This window comes from Mobula birostris, chromosome 6 (assembly GCF_030028105.1).
Source record: "Mobula birostris isolate sMobBir1 chromosome 6, sMobBir1.hap1, whole genome shotgun sequence".
In the NCBI taxonomy this organism is placed as follows: Eukaryota; Metazoa; Chordata; class Chondrichthyes; order Myliobatiformes; family Myliobatidae; genus Mobula; species Mobula birostris.
In genome coordinates, this window is record NC_092375.1 from 114469802 (window position 1) to 114486213 (window position 16412).

The 16412-nt window shown below is 44.6% G+C and overlaps 1 protein-coding gene across 1 annotated transcript in view; it reads left to right on the forward strand.

The window, feature by feature from the left end:
- LOC140199869 (uncharacterized) overlaps nucleotides 1–10275 on the forward strand; it is a 30171-nt gene extending 19896 nt beyond the window's left edge. Inside the window, exons 5-7 of the mRNA XM_072262380.1 lie at nucleotides 114–286; nucleotides 6970–7224; nucleotides 8958–10275. Of these exons, the coding sequence (XP_072118481.1) occupies nucleotides 114–286; nucleotides 6970–7224; nucleotides 8958–9158 (629 nt within the window). The 3' untranslated portion in view covers nucleotides 9159–10275. The remainder of the gene's footprint in view (nucleotides 1–113; nucleotides 287–6969; nucleotides 7225–8957) is intronic.
- Nucleotides 10276–16412: the final 6137 nt, after the last annotated feature.

A 16412-nucleotide genomic window follows, 5' to 3' on the forward strand; every position in this document is an offset into this window, starting at 1 on the left:
ACTTCTCATCCTTCTTTGCTCGCTCTGCCTCCCCCCATAAAACATGCTCTCTAACCCAGGCAGGCTTGATGCACTTGTGCCGCTCAGAAAGTTGAGTTCTGTCTCTGTTGCAGTGGGCGAAGAGACCGAGGGCATCTACCCGGCCACAGAGAAGGTGATGATCAGGAGCCACATCGCGTACATCTGCCGCGCCGTCAACTGCGCTGACTCCCTGGTCCTCTATCTGAACAGCCCTACGAGGAACGATGGCACCATGCTGCTCTGGGATGTCAACAACAATGGGATAGTGGGTATCAGAACCTCAGAACCAGGAGGAGGGCCCACTCGTACTAAACCACTCTGAAGATTTAAAGCTTAGCTGTGTTTGTCACGTGTACATCTCCCTGATAGCTACATCTGCATGAAGTTTATCGGGCTGCAGCTCCTTAGAGAACGTGTTAAGGGACCGGAGCTACATCTGGTTGACCTTCAGCTCATACGGGAAAATGAAGAGGTGATAGATAGGAGTTACAGGGAGGTAGTCACCCTTAGGTTCCAGGAGGCAGGTAGCTGGGTGACTGTCAGGAGAGGGAAAGGGAATAGGCAGCCAGTGCAGAGTTCCCCCGTAACCATTCCCCTCAATAATTAGTATACCTCTGTGGATACTGTTGGGGGGACAACCTACCAGTGGAAAGTTGCAAGCAACCAAGTCTCTGGCACTGAGTCTCAAGTGGGAAGTGGGAAGAAAAGCACTGCAGCAGTGATAGTGGATTCCATAATTAGAGGAGCAGAAGGTAGATTCGATGGGTGTGAAAGCGACACCCGGATGCTATGTTGCCTCCCAGGTGGCTGGGACAGGGACGTCTCGGATTGGGTCCAGACCGTTCTAAAAGGAGGAAGAGAACAGCCGGAAGCTGTGGGACATATTGATACCAACAATATAGGTAGGGAAAAGGAGGAGGTCTTAAAGAGAGAATATAGTCAGAAAACTGAAAAGCAGGGCCCCCAAGGCAGTAATCTGTGGATTGCAGCCTGTGCCCCGTGCCAGTGGGGGTAAGAATAGGACAATTTGGCAGATGAATGCTTGGCTGAAGAATAAATGCAGGGGAAAGGGTTTCAGATTTCTGCATTATTGGGATCTCTCTGGGGAAGATATGATCTGAACAAAAAGGATGGGTAACACCTGGTGGGGAGAGTTACACCTAAGCTGTTGGGGAAGGTTTAAACTAATTTGTCAGGGGGATGGGAACTGGAATGATAGGGCTGAGGAGGGGGCAGCTGGTATACAACTAGATACAGTGTGTAGTAAGACCATGAAGAAGGACAAAGAGATGATAAGGCAAATTTATGATCGGTGGGATGGGTTAAAGTAAAACAGGAGGCCAAAACCAATAAGGGTGATGAACACAGGACTGAAGATATTATATTTGAACGCACGCAGTATACAGAATAAGGTAGATGATCTCATAATGCAGTTAGAGATTGGCAAGTATGATGTTGTAGGCATCTCTGAGTCATGGCTGAAGGAAGATCATATTTGGGAGCTTAACATCCAAGGATACACATTGTATTGAAAAGACAGGCGTGTAGGCAGAGGAGGTGGCGTGGCTCTGTTGGTAAATAATGAGATCAAATCCTTAGAAAGAGATAACATAGAATCCTTGTGAGTAGAGTTAAGAAACTGCAAGGGTAAAAAGACCTTGATGGGAGTCATGTACTTGCCAGGATGTGGGCTACAAATTGCAACGGAAGATAGAAATGTCACGTAAAAAAGGCAATGTTACAATAATTATGGGGGATTTCAATATGCAGCTAGATTTGGAAAATCAGGTTGGTGCTGGATCCCAAGAGAGGGAACTTATAGAATGCCTATGAGTTGGCTTTTTAGAGCAGCTTGTGGTTGAGCCTGCTAGGAGAATGGCAATTCTGGATTAGGTGTTGTGTAATGAACCAGATTTGATTTGGGAGCTTAAGGTGAAGGAACCCTTAGGAGACAGTGATCGTAATATGATAGATTTCACCCTGCAGTTTGAGAGGGAGCAGTTGAAATTGAATGTATCAGTATTACAATGGAGTAAAGGGAATTACAGAGGCATGAGAGAGGAGCTGGCCTAAGTTAATTGGATGGGAACACTAGCAGGGATGACAGGGGAGGGAACGTCGACTAAGACCACGAGAGGCCTGTGTTGGGCATTTTCATGCCTTACGAGGCACAGATTGGAAGTCTGTGTGGGGCGCCACTCCTCGCACAGACACTAGAGCAATGTGTGGTTAAGTGCCTTGCTCAAGGACACAAACATGCTGCCACAGCTGAGGCTCGAACTAGCAACTTTCAAATCACTAGATGAACGCCTTAACCACTTGGCCACGTGCCCAGTACAAATGACAACAGAACAGCAATGGATGGTGTTTCTGGGGGCAGTTCAGAAGGCACAGGGAAGATACATCCCAAAGGTGTAGAAGTATTCTAAAAGAAGGTTGAGGCAACCATGGCTGACAAGGGGAAGTCAAAGTCAGCATAAAAGCAAAAGATAGGGCATATAACAAAAAATTAGTGGGAAGGTACAGGATTGTGAAGCTTTTAAAAACAACTGGAAAAAAAAGCCATAAAGAGAGACTGATGAAATATGAAGGAAAGCTAGACAATAATATAAAAGTTGGTACAAAATGTTTTCTCAGATATATTAAGAGTTAAAAAGGGACTAGTGGATATCTGACCCTGGAAAATGACATTGAAGAAACAGTAATGGGCAACAAAGAAATGGCAGACGAATTTAATAAGTGTTCTGCATCAGTCTTCACTGTGGAAGACACTAGCAGATGGCCAGAAATTTGAGAGTGTCAGGGGGCAGAAGTGAGTGTCATTATTACTAAGGAGAAGGTGCTTGGGAAGCTGAAAGGTCTGAAGTAGATTAGTCACCTGAGCCCGATGGACTACAGCCCAGGGTTCTGAAAGAGGTGGCTGAAGAGATTGTGGAGGCATCAGTAATGATCTATCAAAAATCACTAGATTCTGGAATGGTTCCAAAGGACTGGAGAATTTCAAATGTCACTCCACTCTTTAAGAAGGAAGGGAGGAAGAAAGAAAATTATAGGCCAGTTAGCCTGACCTCAGTGGCTGGAAACATGTTGGAGTCCATTATTGAAGATGAGGTTTCGGGGTACTTGGAGACACATGATAAAATAGGCCAAAATCTGCATGGTTTTCTAAAGGGGAAATAACGCCTGACAAATCTGTTGGAATTCTTTGAGGAAATAACAGCCAGGAGAGACAAAGGAGTGTCAGTTGTTTACTTAGATATTTGACAGGTCTTTGACGAGGTACTGCACATGAGGTTGCTTAACAAGCTAAGAGCCCATGGTATTGCGGGAAAGGTACTAGCATGGGTAGAAGATTGGCTAACTGGCAGGATACAAAGAGTGGGAATAAAGGGCATCTTTTCTGGTTGGCTGCTGACGACTAGTGGTGTGCCACAGGGGTTGGTGGTTGGGACTGCTTCTTTTCATTTTCTGTATCAGTGGATAAAGGAATTGTTGGCTTTGTGGCCAAGTTGGTGGACAATAAAAGATAGGTAGAAGGGCAGGTAGCGTCGAGAAAGCAGAATGTCCCCAGAAGGACTTGGACAGATTGGGGGAATGGGTAAAAGAAGTGACAGATGGAATAAAATATAGGAAAGTGCATGGTCTTGCACTTTGGCAGAAGGAATAAAGGTGTGGACTGTTTTTTAAAAGGGGAGAAAATTCAAAAATCTGAGATGCAAGGGGACTTGGGAGACTTTATGCAAGATTCCCTAAAGATTAATTTGCAGGTTGAGTCAGTGTTAAGGAAGGCAAATGCAATATTAGCATTCATTTTGAGAGGACTAGAATACAAAAGCAAAGATGTAATGCTAAGGCTTTATAAGACATTGGTCAGACTGCAGTTGGAGTATTGTCAGCAGTTTTGGGCCCCTTATCTAAGAAAAGATAGAAACATAGAAAACATACAGCACAATACAGGCCTTCGGCCCTCAAAGCTGTGCTGAACATGTCCCTACCTTAGAACTACCTAGGCTTTACCCATAGCCCTCTATTTTTCTGAACTCCATGTAGCCATCCAGGAGTCTCTTAAAAGACCCTATCGTTTCCACCTCCACTGCCGCCGCTGCCGGCAGCCCATTCCCTGCATTCACCACTCTCTGCGTAAAAAATTTACCCCTGACATCTCCTCTGTATCTGCTTCCAAGTACCTTAAAACTATGCCCTCTCATGCTAGCCATTTCAGCCCTGGGAAAAAGCCTCTGACTATCCACACGATCAATGCCTCTCATTATTTTGTACACCTCTATCAAGTCACCTCTCATCCTCCATCGCTCCAAGGAGAAAAGGCCAAGTTCACTCAACCTATTCTCATAAGGCATGCTCCCCAATCCAGGCAACATCCTTGTAAATCTCGTCTGCACCCTTTCTATGGTTTCCACACCCTTCCTATAGTGAGGCAACCAGAATTGTGCACAGTACCTCAAGTGAGGTCTGACCAGGGTCCTATATAGTTGCAACGTTACCTCTCCACTCTTAAACTCAATCCCACGATTGATGAAGGCCAATGCACCGTATGCCTTCTTAACCACAGAGTCAACCTGTGTAGCAGCTTTGAGTGGCCTATGGACTCGGACCTCAAGATCCCTCTGATCCTCCACACTGCCAAGAGTCTTACCATTAATACTATATTCTGCCATCATATTTGACCTACCAAAATGAACCACTTCACACTTATCTGGGTTGAACTCCATCTGCCACTTCTCAGCCCAGTTTTGCATCCTATCAATGTCCCACTGTAACCTCTGACAGCCCTCCACACTATCCACAATACCTCCAACCTTTGAGTCATCAGCAAGGTTACCAACCCATCCCCCACTTCCTCATCCAGGTCATTTATAAAAATCACGAAAAGTAGGGGTCCCAGAACAGATCCCTGAGGCACACCACTGGTCACCAACCTCCATACAGAATATGACCCATCTACAACCATTCTTTGCCTTCTGTAGGCAAGCCAGTTCTGGATCCACAAAGCATCGTCTCCTTGGATCCCATGCCTCCTTACTTTCTCAATAGGCCTTGCATGGGGTACCTTATCAAATTACCAAAATGTGCTGGTATTGGATAGGGTCCAGAGGAGGTTCACAAAAAAGATCCCAGGAATGAAAGGGCTAACATATGAAGGTTGTCTGATGGCTCTGGGCCTGTACTCACTGGAGTTTAGAAGAAAGAAGGGCGCATCTCATTGAAACTTCTTGAATATTGGAAGGCCTAGATACAAGGGGTGATTGATAAGTCTGTGGCCTAAGGTAGAAGGAGTCAATTTTAGAAAACCTAGCACATTTATTTTTCAACATAGTCCCCTCCTACATGTACCCACTTAGTCCAGTGGTCGTGGAGCATACGGATCCCTTCTTTGTAGAAGTGGTCCACAGCAGGGGTGATTGATAAGGTTGTGGTCTAAGGTAGAAGGAGATGAGTTATTAACTTCAAACTTTCTGCATTATCAAAGAGTTGAACTGCACGTGCATGTAACAAGAGTGTCTTGGACCTCCAGGTGGTCCACAGCAGGGGTGATTGATAAGTTTGTGGCCTAAGGTAGAAGGAGATTAGTTATATAGCTCTTGTTATATGCACGTGCAGTTCAACTCTGAGTGAAAATGCAGAAAGTTTGAAGTTAATAACTCATCTCTGTCTATCTTAGGCCATGAACTTATCAATCACCCTTGCTATGGACCACTTCTGGAGGTCCAAGACGACGACTTCTACAAAGAAGGGATCCGTATGCTCCACGACCGCTGGACTAAGTGTGTAAATGTAGTTAAAATAAATGTGCTAGGTTTTCTAAAATTGACTCCTTCTACCTTAGACCACGAACTTATCAATCACCCCTCGTAGAGTAGATGGGCAGAGTATGTTTGCTATATTGGTGGAGCCTAGGACAGAGGGCACAGCCTTAGAATTGAGGGGTGTCCATTTAGAACAGAGATAAGGAAAAACCCCTTTAGCCAGAGTGTGAGGAATCTGTGGAATTCATTGCCATGGATAACTGTGCAGGCCACGTCACTGGGTATATTTAAGGCGGTTTTTGATTAATCAGAGTATCAAATGTTATGGTGGAGAGGGCAGGAGAATGGGGTTAAATCAGCCATGATGATGGAGCAGACTCCATGGGCTGAATGGACTAATTCTGCTCCAGTGTCTTATGGCTTTATGCAAACATCAAAACATACAATGAAATTCGTTGTTTGCATAAATGACAAACATAGTCCAAGGATGTGTTGGGGCAGCCCGCAACTGTCGCTATGCTTCTTGCACCAGCAAAGCATGCCCACAGCTCACTAACCCTAACCCACATTTTTGGAATGTGGGAGGAAACTAGAGCACCCGGAGGAAACCACATAATCTTGGGGAGACCATACAATTCCTTACAGACAGCAGCCAGAATTGACCCCCCCCCCCCCCCCGGGCCGATCACTGGTGCTGTAAAGTACATGATGCATGGACTACATTGCTAGGTGTGGTGGTAGAAGCAAATTTGGATTCAGATTTATATTTATTTATTACATGTACATCAAAACACACAGTAAAATGTGTCATTTGCATTAACAGCTGTCACACCCAAGGAAGGGTACATTGGGGACATTTAAGAGATTCTTAGACACATGGGCACATGGATGTTAGAAAAATAGAGAGTTATATGGAAGGGAAGTGTTAGATTGATGTTTGAGGAGGTAAAAAGCTCAGCACAATGTTGTGGGCCAAAGACACTGTACTATGCTGTAATGTTCTATGATCTATGTGTAAGAGGGAAGGGTGAGATTGATCATAGAGTAAGTTTATATAGGTCAGCACAACATTGTGGGCCAAAGGGCCTGTAAGGTTCTGTCCCGTTCTATGTTCTATGAAAAAATATCAGTAAGGAGAGCAACAGTGATGTTGAGTTACACAGTGTGTGATTCGATTTCTCAGGCTGACCAGAAGGAGCGTTACACTGTGGGAGAGCTGTTGACTGACCTCGAAGGGTGCAAGGCGCACAGAGTGTTCATGTTTATTGATCAAAGTTACTCAGGGACACTGATGAAGAAACTCCTGGCATCCACCAAACATCCAAATGTTGTCCTGATCAGCAATAGCAGGGGTTCAGAGTTTACCTGGGCTTCCAGCTTTACCGAATTCTGGACAGAACTTCAACCAGATCAGTGCCTCAGTGATTACATTGTGAAGGTCAGTTGAGATCACTGCAAACTATACATCTTTTAACAAAACACCGGTCCTCGCCTTCCTAAATTGAAGACCTGTCCTCTGCCTCCTCTGTACTCAGGAACAGCTCCTTCCCTCTCCCCGCCGCCTTATTCTGGCTTCTGTCCCCTTCTTTTCCAGGCCCGAAACTTCGACATTATCATCCAACAACCCGACGGTGTGAACATTTATTTTTCTAACTTCTGCAAATTTCTCCCTCTTCCCTCTCTTCTTTTCTATTCCACTTTCTGGCTCCCCTCAACTCCTTCACGTGCCCAACATTTACCTCTGCTGTCCTTCCTCCTTCCCTTTCTTCTATGGTCCAGTTGATATTCTTCTTCAGCCCTTTACCCTTTCCACCTCCCACCTCTCAGCTTCTCACTTCATCCCCTCGCCCTCAACCACCCACCTTCCCCCCCACCTGATCTCACCCTTCACCTGCCAGTTTGTACTCCTTTTCATCCCCTCACATTCTTATTCTGGTTTCTTCCCCCTTCCTTTCCAGTCCTGATAAAAGATCTCAACCTGAAATGTTGACTGTTTATTCTCCGCCATAGAGGCTGTCTGACCTGCTGAGTTCCTCCAACATTTTGTGTGTGTGTGGCTCCTTGTACTGCAAGTTGGTGTAGGATCAACCTCTGTGACAGAGCTTCCTTCACCAGAGGAATGTCCTTACAGTGGGTACTGCCATTGAGTTAATCAAAGACCCCATTCCCCCACACGTTCTCTCTTCTCCTGCCTCCCATCGGGAAGATACAAAAGCCTGAAAGCACATGCCACCAGACTCGAGAACAACTTCCACCCAACTGTTATAAGACTATTGAATTCCCTAGTATGACAAGTTGGATTCTTGATCTTATTATGATCTTCCGCCTTATTTTCTACCTGCACTGCTCTCTCTCTGTAACTGTAACACCTTATTCTGCATCTGTTACTGTTTTCCCTTGTTCTAGCTAAATGAAGTCTGTAATGATCATTGATAGTCAATCCGTTGAAGACTCTAAGGTCGATAATTCCTTGGCTGATCTCCCCTCCCTCCCATTTTTTTTTCTTCGAGAAGCTTATTAGTGTAACCAACCAATTCCAAAGCCATACAGCATGGAAATGGGCCTCTTGGCCCACTAAGTGTGCTAGCCATCAACGGCAGCCATTTTTCTTCTAAATAGCGCCCCCTCCAAGATTCTACACCTTACCCAACTTACAGTGACCGATTAACCCATGGGTGGAAACCGGAGCACCTGGGGGAACCCATGCGGTCACAGGGAGATCGTGCAAACTCCACAGACGTCGGTAGTGGTCTTAACTGAACCTGGGTCACTGGAGCTGTGAGACAGTGGCTCTATCCACTGTGTCACACCTTTGCCCAATTAACTTCAGTACTATTTTTATCTGATAATGCTCCTCTTGGACATTTGACCAAAAGACAAAGGAGTAGAATTGGGCCATTTGGCCCATCAAATTTTCTCCACCATTCTATAATGGCTGATTTATTATCCCTCTCAACCCCATTCTCCTGCCTTCTCCCCATAACTTTTGGCACCCTTACTAATTAGGAACCTATCAACTTCTGCTTTAAATATACCCAATGACTTGGCCTCCACATTCGTCTGTGGCAATGAATTCCACAGATATGCAATGTGAGGGTGCTACAGAAATGCAAATTGCTGTTGAGTTGCTGGACTTCACCCTGAACCTACCATTTTTGGATTATTTCACAGAATCTCGCCTGGACTGCCTCCTCAACCCTTGGGATAGTTGAGGCCACTCCTGGCCTCATGAACAGCACCATCTATGGAGGGCCTTGCTACAACAACCCACCGCTGACGCCACAAGAGGTGAAGCGTGAATACATGGGTTGCCAAAACCTGCCAACTGCGGTGTGGTACCAGACTATCCAGAGGAAAGATCTCCCACACTAACTGCTCCATATTGTTCCCTCACACACTGTACTGTTCAGAGCACAGATTTAAGTCATTGAGCAAGGTTTTAACACCATGAATATTTTAAACATTCCCTTCTGGGAAGTGATCATATTAAAAGATTCTGTTTACTTTCAATGTATTGACCAGCACAGATCTTGCTGTAATGAACAATGGTTACTTGATTTCTTCTTCGTCCCTGAGTTCCTTCACTCCAACTCAGGATGTGGTACTTTAGATTCCAGTTCAGATACAGATTTGTTTGTCACCTGTATATTGAAACATACAGTGAAATGCATCACAACCTAAGTGTCACCCATGAATTCTGGCACCAAAATAACATGCCCACAATGTTCATCAGAACAATGCACGCAAAACAACAACACAACAACAGGAACGAAACCACAGCAAAATGAGCTTCTTTCTTCCCTGGACAATAGCCTGTCTCACCTCTCGCTCCAAGTACTTATCCAAACTTCTCTTAAATGTTGCAATCGAACCCGAATCCACTACTTCCACTGGCAGCTCGTTCCACACTCACACCACCCTCTGAGTGAAGATCACCCTCAAATTTCCCTTAAATATTTCACCTTTGACTCTATGACCTCTAGTTCTAGTCCTAGTCAACCTCAGTGGGAAAAGAGTGCTTGCATTTATGCTATCTATACCATTCATAATTTTGTATGTCTCCATCGAATCTCTCCTCACTTTCATACACTCCAGGGAATAAAGTCCGAACCTGTTCAACCTTTCCCTATAACTCAGGTCCACAAGTCCTGACAAGATTCAAGTGTCTTTATCATGTGTACATGGAAACACACAGTGAAATGTGCTGTTTGCGTTAACAATCAGCGCAACCTGAGGGTGTGATGGGGCAGCCTGCCAGTGTCGCCACACATTATAGCGTCAGCTTAGCATGCCCACAATGCACAGCAGAACTGTTCACCTACTGAAAATGAAGAGCACAGTGTGAGTTAGGATCTGTAAATAATTGTAGGAACATGCATGGCTGAGGTCTCTGGAGAGGAATCCTCTGTTCACAGTGCAGTGTGGCTACCCTATTTATGCTAACTCTAGATGCTATTCGTTCGATTGTAAGTGACTGTATATATTTATAATAAAGTAACTTTTGTATGAAAATAACAGTGAACAGTCTTTTTGCTAATTGTGTTTTTTTATTGTCTTATAGGATTGCTTTTATATTTATATTTATTCTGTTTGTTATGCTTATTGTGTTTTTAATGCTGCATCGAATCCAGAGTAACAATCATTTTGTTCCCTTTACACTCATGTACTGAAGAATGTTTCAAACTTGAATCTTGAAAAGCATCACTCAGAAGGAACACTTCAAGGTAACTCATCTCACATAACAACAGTTCCTTCAACACACTCCATTTACCTGTTTATTATTTTGCAGAGGTTAGTGGAACATCTATGTACCAGCAATCTACAGGACATGAGACTCAGGAACTTGGGTTATATTATTTTATTTTTGTGACTATGTTTTTCTTCTATCGTAATTATATGCGTTATAGGTGCTGTGTGTGACTGTTGTTTCTGTGCTTTGCACCTTGGCCTCAGAGGAATGCTGTTTCATTTGGATGTATTCGTGTGTGTGTGGTTGAATGAAAATTAAACTTGAACTTAAACATGTTACCTCACAGCTCTGGAACATAACTTTGAATAATTAACTTTATTTGTCACATGTACGTCAAAGTATACAGTGACCATCATTGTTTTGGGTCAACAACCAATAGCGTCAAGGATGTTCTAGGGGCAAGTGTTGTATTGCCTCAAACAGCAACATAGCATGCCCATAACTCACTAACCCTAACCTTTATGTCTTTGGGATGTCAGTGGAAACCGGAGTACCCAGAGGAAACCCATGTGGTCACTGTACACCATCACAGTAGTCACTGCTGCGCCTATCTGATAGGATATATTGCATTACTAGACAGTTATGCACAGGCCTGAGCCATAGTTCAAATGTAAAGTCAATTTGAGAAACTATTTGCATTAAAAAGTTGTATCAGTAATGGTGATCAGGAAATTGCTGATTGGTTCACTGTAAAAAAGTAGATTTCAGCAGTGCGGCTATGTTGCATTTACATAACACCTTTTAATATAAAAATGCTGTAAAACTACAATTCAACACAGAAGGGAATTCATAATTTCCAGAACTTTTTGTAGTGCTGGATCCCATGAGCAGCAATAATTCTGCATAAGCTCCCCTCAGAAACACAGTACTCCCTGCTCCACACTGTAGCGTGAGCCGATTCCGTGCACAACTCTCGGAAGTGGGAATTGAACATTCTGCCTTACTTAATCTAGTATTTATTTAGAGATACAGCACGGAACTGGTCCTCTGGCCCAACAAGCCGCACTGCCCAGAATCCACCTATTTAACGATAACGAATCACGGAACAATTTACAATGACCAATTAACCTTTTAAATGGTAAGTTTTGGACTGTGGGAGAAAACCGAAGCACCTGGAGAAGACCCACATACTCACGGGAAGGGCATACAAATTTCTTACAGATGGTGCCAGCATAGAACTCAGACACCACAAGCCATAATGGCATTGCACTGACCGCTAACTACCATAGCACCCCAATGGTCCTCCTGTTGCCTGTGTCTGCTGTTCTGTCCTCAGGTCTGTGAGGAGTGGTCTGTTACACGCTTTGATGCCAACATTGCAAGCCCACAACTTACTAACCCTAACCTGTACATCTCTGGAATGTGGGAGGAAACTGGAACATCTGAAGGAAACCCACACGGTCACAGGGAGAACATGCAAAATCCTTGCAAACTGCAGTGGAAAATGAATCCAGGTCACCTATGCTGTAAAACATTGCATGATACATGTCATGTGTCCTGAAATTTGTTGTTTTGCAGCAGCAGTACAGTCCAATGCATAAAAATCTGATTTTCCCAATCCACCTAAATATTGAAATTCTCCACCTTCACTGCACTTTCTCAGTAACTTTATTCTGCAAACTTTGGTTGCTTTTCCCTTCTTCTACCGCAATTGCCAGTTGATCTGTATGGACACCATGCAAAATAGTTTTTTTTTACTGAAGCTCAGTACATGTGACAATAATAAACCAATTCATATCATAGTAAGTGAAATCCCCTGATGACTCCCAAAGTGTTTTGATGGAAGCTCTCAGCCCGAAATGTTAACTCTCTATATTCCCATTCATAGATACTGCCTGAGCTGCTGAGTTCCTCCAGCATTGTGTGTGTGTTACTCTAGATTTCCAGCCTATGTGAAATCTCTTGTGTGTAAGTGATATCTCCCACCTGGTTTAAAACCAATAACTTTATTACTAAATGAACAGACAATCACTTCATATCATAGATATTTAAAAACTGTAGGGACTCTACAGACACCATTAGTTTTCACTTCCTTCACAAACTTGGAGGACTTGAATCTCCTTCTGTCCCGTGATGGACGGTTTAACTCCACTGGTTGCATTTTACGGTTGTAGAGAGGAACTATTTCATTTAATGAGCCTCCAAAGAGCAAGATTTCTCATACAACTTCACTGTACTTGATACATGCAACATAACACACACAAAATGCTGGAGGAATGTGAAAAGGACACCCGCATGGTTTGTTGCCTCCCGGGTGCCAGGGTCCGGGATGTCTCTGACCGGGTGCACAACATCCTGGTATGAGAGGGAAAGCAACCAAAAGTCGTGATACATGTTGGGACCAACGACATAGGCAGGAAGAGGGATGAGGTCCTGAAGTGTGAGTTTCAGGAATTAGGCAGAAGGCTGAAGAACAGGACCTCAAGGGTGACGTTCTCAGGATTGCTGTCAGTGCTACGTGACAGAGATGGTAAGAATTGGAGGAGATGGCAGTTGAATGCGTGGCCGAGGAGTTGGTGCAGGGAGCAGGATTTTAGATTTTTAGATCATTGGGATCTCTTCTGGGGAAGGTGGGACCTGTGCAGATTGGATAGGTTGCACCTGAACTCGAGGGGGAGCAATATCCTTGCAGGTGGGTTTGCTGGCATGGTTCGGGAGGGTTTAAACTAATTTGCAAGGGGGATGGGACCCACAGCGATAGAGCAGTGAAAGAAGTGCATGGAGTAAAGACAGATCTAACATACAGAGAGGCTTTCAGGAAAGAGAAGCAGAATAAACGGTGTAGAGACAGTAAGGTAGAAGGGCTGAAATGTGTGTACCTCAATGCAAGAAGCATCAGGAACAAAGATGATGAACTGAGAGCTTGGGTACATACATGGAATTATGATGTAGTGGCCATTACAGAGACTTGGCTGGCACCAGGGCAGGAATGGATTCTCAATACTCCTGGATTTCAGTGCTTTAAAAGGGATAGAGAGGGCGGAAAAAGGGGAGGAGGGGTGGCATTACTGGTCAGGGATACTATTACAGCTACAGAAAGGGTGGGTAATGTAGCAGGATCCTCTTTTGAGTCAATATGGGTGGAAGTCAGGAACAGGAAGGGAGCAGTTACTCTACTGGGGGTATTCTATAGGCCCCCTGGTAGCAGCAGAGATACAGAGGAGCAGATTGGAAGGCAGATTTTGGAAAGGTGCAAAAATAACAGGGTTGTTATCATGGGTGACTTTAACTTCCCTAATATTGATTGGCACCTGATTAATTCCAAGGGTTTAGATGGGGCACAATTTGTTAAGTGTGTCCAGGATGGATTCCTGTCACAGTACGTGGACAGGCCAACCAGGAGGAATGCCATACTAGATCTAGTATTAGGTAATGAATCAGGTCAGGTCACAGATCTCTCAGTGGGTGAGCATCTGGGGGACAGTGACCACTGCTCCCTGGCCTTTATAATTATCATGGAAACGATAGAATCAAAGAGGACAGGAAAATTTTTAATTGGGGAAAGGCAAATTATGAGGCTATAAGGCTAGAACTTGCGGGTGTGAATTGGGATAATGTTTTTGCAGGGAAATGTACTATGGACATGTGGTCGATGTTTAGAGATCTCTTGCAGGATGTTAGGGATACATTTGTCCTGGTGAGGAAGATAAAGAATGGTAGGGTGAAGGAACCATGGGTGACAAGTGAGGTGGAAAATCTAGTCAGGAGGAAGAAGGCAGTATACATGAGATTTAGGAAGCAAGGATCAGCTGGGTCTATTGAGGAATATAGGGAAGCAAGAAAGGAGCTTAAGAAGGGGCTGAGAAGAGCAAGAAGGGGGGCATGAGAAGGCCTTGGCGAGTAGGGTAAAGGAAAACCCCAAGGCATTCTTCAATTATGTGAAGAAAAAAAGGATGACAGGAGTGAAGGTAGGACCGATTAGAGATAAAGGTGGGAAGATGTGCCTGGAGGCTGTGGAAGTGAGCGAGGTCCTCAATGAATACTTCTCTTCGGTATTCACCAATGAGAGGGAACTTGATGATGGTGAGGACAATATGAGTGAGGTTGATGTTCTGGAGCGTGCTGATATTAAGGGAGAGGAGGTGTTGGAGTTGTTAAAATACATTAGGACTGATAAGTCCCCGGGGCCTGACGGAATATTCCCCAGGCTGCTCCACGAGGCAAGAGAAGAGATTGCTGAGCCTCTGGCTAGGATCTTTATGTCTTCGTTGTCCACGGGAATGGTACCGGAGGATTGGAGGGAGGCGAATGTTGTTCCCTTGTTCAAAAAAGGTAGTAGGGATAGTCCGGGTAATTATAGACCAGTGAGCCTTACGTCTGTGGTGGGAAAGCTGTTGGAAAAGATTCTTAGAGATAGGATCTATAGGCATTTAGAGAATCATGGTCTGATCAGGGACAGTCAGCATGGCTTTGTGAAGGGCAGATCGTGTCTAACAAGCCTGATAGAGTTCTTTGAGGAGGTGACCAGGCATATAGATGAGGGTAGTGCAGTGGATGTGATCTATATGGATTTTAGTAAGGCATTTGACAAGGTTCCACACGGTAGGCTTATTCAGAAAGTTAGAAGGCATGGGATCCAGGGAAGTTTGGCCAGGTGGATTCAGAATTGGCTTGCCTGCAGAAGGCAGAGGGTGGTGGTGGAGGGAGTACATTCAGATTGGAGGATTGTGACTAGTGATGTCCCACAAGGATCTGTTCTGGGACCTCTACTTTTCATGATTTTTATTAACGACCTGGATGTGGGGGTAGAAGGGTGGGTTGGCAAGTTTGCAGACGACGCAAAGGTTGGTGGTGTTGTGGATAGTGTAGAGGATTTTCAAAGATTGCAGAGAGACATTGATAGGATGCAGAAGTGGGCTGAGAAGTGGCAGATGGAGTTCAACCCGGAGAAGTGTGAGGTGGTACACTTTGGAAGGACAAACTCCAAGGCAGAGTACAAAGTAAATGGCAGGATACTTGGTAGTGTGGAGAAGCAGAGGGATCTCGGGGTACATGCCCACAGATCCCTGAAAGTTGCCTCACAGGTGGATAGGGTAGTTAAGAAGGCTTATGGGGTGTTAGCTTTCATAAGTCGAGGGATAGAGTTTAAGAGTCGCGATGTAATGATGCAGCTCTATAAAACTCTGGTTAGGCCACACTTGGAGTATTGTGTCCAGTTCTGGTCACCTCACCATAGGAAGGATGTGGAAGCATTGGAAAGGGTACAGAGGAGATTTACCAGGATGCTGCCTGGTTTAGAAAGTATGCATTATGATCAGAGATTAAGGGAGCTAGGGCTTTACTCTTTGGAGAGAAGGAGGATGAGAGGAGACATGATAGAGGTGTACAAGATAATAAGAGGAATAGATAGAGTGGATAGCCACTGCCTCTTCCCCAGGGCACCACTGCTCAATACAAGAAGACATGGCTTTAAGGTAAGGGGTGGGAAGTTCAAGGGGGATATTAGAGGAAGGTTTTTTACTCAGAGAGTGGTTGGTGCGTGGAATGCACTGCCTGAGTCAGTGGTGGGGGCAGATACACTAGTGAAGTTTAAGAGACTACTAGACAGGTATATGGAGGAATCTAAGGTGGGGGCTTATATGGGAGGCAGGGTTTGAGGGTCGGCACAACATTGTGGGCCGAAGGGCCTGTACTGTGCTGTACTATTCTATGTTCTATGGAACTCAGCAGATCAGGCAGCATTTATCATAAAGAATAAAGAGGTGACATTTTGGACCGAGACACTTCATCAGGACTCCACGTTTTGGGTCTTGGCCTGAAACATCAACTCTTTATTCCTTTCCATACAGTAGTTGCTGCCTGAGCTGCTGAGTTCCTCCAGCATTTCGTGTGTGTTACTCTGGATTTCCAGCATCTGCTGAATCTCTTGTTCACTT